The sequence below is a fragment of the Lupinus angustifolius genome, chromosome LG06 (genome assembly GCF_001865875.1).
Source record: "Lupinus angustifolius cultivar Tanjil chromosome LG06, LupAngTanjil_v1.0, whole genome shotgun sequence".
NCBI classification, from domain to species: domain Eukaryota; kingdom Viridiplantae; phylum Streptophyta; class Magnoliopsida; order Fabales; family Fabaceae; genus Lupinus; species Lupinus angustifolius.
In genome coordinates this window covers 13786321-13789757 of record NC_032014.1, presented here as the reverse complement: position 1 = coordinate 13789757, position 3437 = coordinate 13786321, and the positions used below count along the sequence as shown (strand labels likewise).

Below are 3437 nucleotides of genomic sequence, written 5' to 3'. Positions count from 1 at the left end.
AAGTATTCTCTGGAGTAGTGAATCCTTCTTCTACAATATCCCACAAATTTTGGGACCGGAAGAAAGTAGTCATTTTTGTGCTCCAAAAATCATAGTTTTCTCAAAGTGTATAGTGCTAGCCATAGCTCAAAGTGTATAAAGATGGTTTAGTATGGATGTGAGATTTTTGGAGGTAGTTGGAAATAGATAGAGTAATATTCTACGCCCAGTGTATGACCAAACGTAGCTATGATGCCACTGATAGTATTTTAGAAATGAAAATTATAGTAGTGAAAATAGAAGTGGAGAAGCTTTGGAGCTACACAACTTAGAATAATTTGCTTCTTATTTGGATGTCTTACAAATGAAGGGTGAGTGCCTATTTATAGGCTTTCTACAACACTTATGAATTTCTAGATGGTTCCATACGTATCTAGTATACATTTATCTTAAGATTTCTAGATACTTCTTTAATTATAATACTCAATGCCTATAATAGAAAATACTAGAAGCTTAGGATAATTCTAGATATTATGATACAATCATCACTACTTGTTTCTACACAAGTGTGGAAGCTTCTAGAAAGTGTGCATCAATATTTTATCAAAGCTTTTCTCTCTCTCCAATTACACAGTCTTTTTTTTACCAATCATATAAAATAACAAATTATACTTGGTTAGTAGGGAGTCACATTTTAGACTGCTAATAGGCCCAGCTTTATCTTAAACATAATTTGATGGCTTGAAGTTTGAGTGATTGAGAGGGAAATAATATATGTTTCCTTTTCTTTTAAATATACATGCAGCACGTAATGGAAGGTGATATCAGCATGGCAAAGAAGATCGAGCACCTAGAAGTTTCGAAAAGGTTTTTCATAACCGACGTTAATTGGTCTCATTCTGATTATCTGTTTGAGAGATACACCAAAATCACTATTCTGAACTGAGATTATCATGCATTGTAGGATGCTTTTGGGAGAAGGATTGGGTACATGCTGTATTAATGACTTACAACAGCTAGAGAAGCAGCTAGAACGAAGCTTAAACAAGATTAGGGCAAAGAAGGTACTCTTCAAGTGTCATTATATTGTACCTTTTCTTTGGCGTGTGGTTGTTACTTATTAGTCACTAGACATTTGGTTAAAATCAAGAGAAATGATTAGGTGATATTTTGAAGAGAAATCTCTTGCTTCATAGTGACAATTCAGCTATAGCTTAAAAGAATGTAGATTTTGTTTTTGAAGTCTACGTACATGTTATAGCTGCGGAAGAGATCTTCCCTATTCCCATATATATTTATTTTTCTCCATTTAACAAAATTTAATTCAGGAGTGGTCTAATGGTTAGGTTTGAAGGGTTTAAAGAATGGGGTGAAAGAAGTTGTTCGAACATAACAAAATACTACATATTAACATTTGCTTGATAAAAAACAAAAAAACAAAATTTAATTCAATATTTTAACACATAAATAATTATTTGAAAGATCTAAACTCTCTCATAGATCAAGTGATGGAGTCCTTAATGAGATTTTAGAATTAAGATGACTCAGGCCTGGGTGAGCATGGGCCGAGATTGGATGAGTTAAAGTTTGTCCCTTACCCGACCCTAAATATCGACCAGGTCAGTTTTTAAACCTAAACTCAGTCCTAGACCTGATTAAATATAATACATACTCAATATAGATAAAGTATTCTGAATATTACTTATTAATATGAATTTGTAATTTAACATTTAAAATGATATATGTATATATATTATTAATCATGTATATATGATGAAAAATTAGAAAATCAATGATCTTTCGACCAACAAGGGTCCTTTTTCTGTGAATAATTGAATAGAAATACATACAAACATGATAATTGACTAACCATGGGATGAGTTGGTCGGGCCAAGTCATGTTTGGTCTATACTCGACCCTAAATATTATCTAGAATTAATTTTTAAATCTGAACCCAACCCTACACCCTATAATACCTAACTTTAGTTGGATCTCATCATGATCGGGCGATATCGGGTGAGCGGTTAGGGTCGGATCCTGCTCACCCCTTGAAATGAAGGATGAGAAAGAAACTAGGGGGTATAACATTAGTGCCACATAAAATTAATATAACACAAAAATCTAATATGATTTTTCTTATATATATATATATATATATATATATATATATAGGGGATGACTCATAGTCATGTGTATATATTTTTTAATCTTGCTCATTTAAATAAGATTCAATGATTCATATTAATTGTTCTTATTTCTCATAATAGCGCTCTAATCTACCTTAGTCGCTCCCATTTATTTGTCTGTGTGTGGTTAATTAATATACCTGACATGGCCTTGAACTCTTGCCTTTACCTAGAGTCAATTGTTCAAGGAGAAAATTGAGAAGCTAAGGGAAGAGGTAATGTTACATCCATATAACCTAGTATTACTTCTATTTCTTTTTTACTTTTCTATATATATCTCTTATCTTATATGTTCTTTGGGCTCAATTCAGGAGAAATGCTTACTTGACGAGAATAGACGCTTACAGGAGCAGGTTATTGTCTTTCTTTTTCTTTGCACATCATATTCCCAATCCATTCTGATCCAAGTATCCAACTCCATTTCATTTCATCTCATTAGTGAGAAATTTAGGTTTTCTTCTTATGTCTCATGAAACATATCGTTGCACTGACTAGTAGTCATACCATAGGCCACAATCTATTTAATCAAAAAAATTAACTTCCCTTTTCAGTTTGGTTGAGCTAATTCTCAACATCATTTCAAATTTGCAGTGTAAGATTGAAAAACAACAGTCTTTAAGTAAGCAAGACCTCGAACTCGTCGGAGAAATAAGAAGTGAAGAAGAGGTGGAGACGGAGTTGTTCATAGGACCACCAGAGAGACGAAGTTGAAACCTGCCATGCATACTGCTTATGTTTACGTATAGACAAGGTTGCAAAATGTTATTAATCTATATAATGAAAGTTAATAATGTTCTGATAAACACTCAGCCAAATTCTGTTATGTCAATGTCTGACTAACATACGTGGTTCTTGTACTTCAATAATCATGGATTAAATAATTTTTGTCAAAAAGTCATAATTTCTCAAGATATATACTGTCAGTTTCTAATATTTTTTATTTTTTTAATTGATTAAAAGGTTGTGTTAGCCTTTACCTAGGAGTGGAAAGGGAGTAAAACATGCATGCTAAACAAAGAACAATAGAGTTTCGGGTAGTTTGATAGGCAACTCTGATCTCTAGTCCAAATAGAGGTGCTGGAGTTTTCTGCTGAATATAATCATGGACTAGTGTTAGAGCAACACTAATGTAGAAATAATGTCTTTTAAATTACAGTTGAGATGCGATAGATACTGTCACAATTGTAGTTGTGATGTTGTTGTAGACATATTCAATAGCGTGCAAGTGTGGAGCTGTTTTTTTTTTATCAGCAATAAAAAACTTTATTAATT

At 32.6% G+C, this 3437-nt stretch overlaps 1 protein-coding gene across 3 annotated transcripts in view; it reads left to right on the top strand.

Moving 5' to 3' along the window:
* The window catches only part of LOC109349995 (agamous-like MADS-box protein AGL14), an 18016-nt gene extending 14918 nt beyond the window's left edge, over positions 1-3098 (top strand). For all 3 annotated transcript variants that reach the window (XM_019591092.1, XM_019591093.1, XM_019591091.1), the window contains exons 4-8: positions 785-846; positions 944-1043; positions 2339-2380; positions 2477-2518; positions 2757-3098. In XM_019591092.1, the coding sequence (XP_019446637.1) occupies positions 785-846; positions 944-1043; positions 2339-2380; positions 2477-2518; positions 2757-2876 (366 nt within the window). In that variant the 3' untranslated portion in view covers positions 2877-3098. The remainder of the gene's footprint in view (positions 1-784; positions 847-943; positions 1044-2338; positions 2381-2476; positions 2519-2756) is intronic.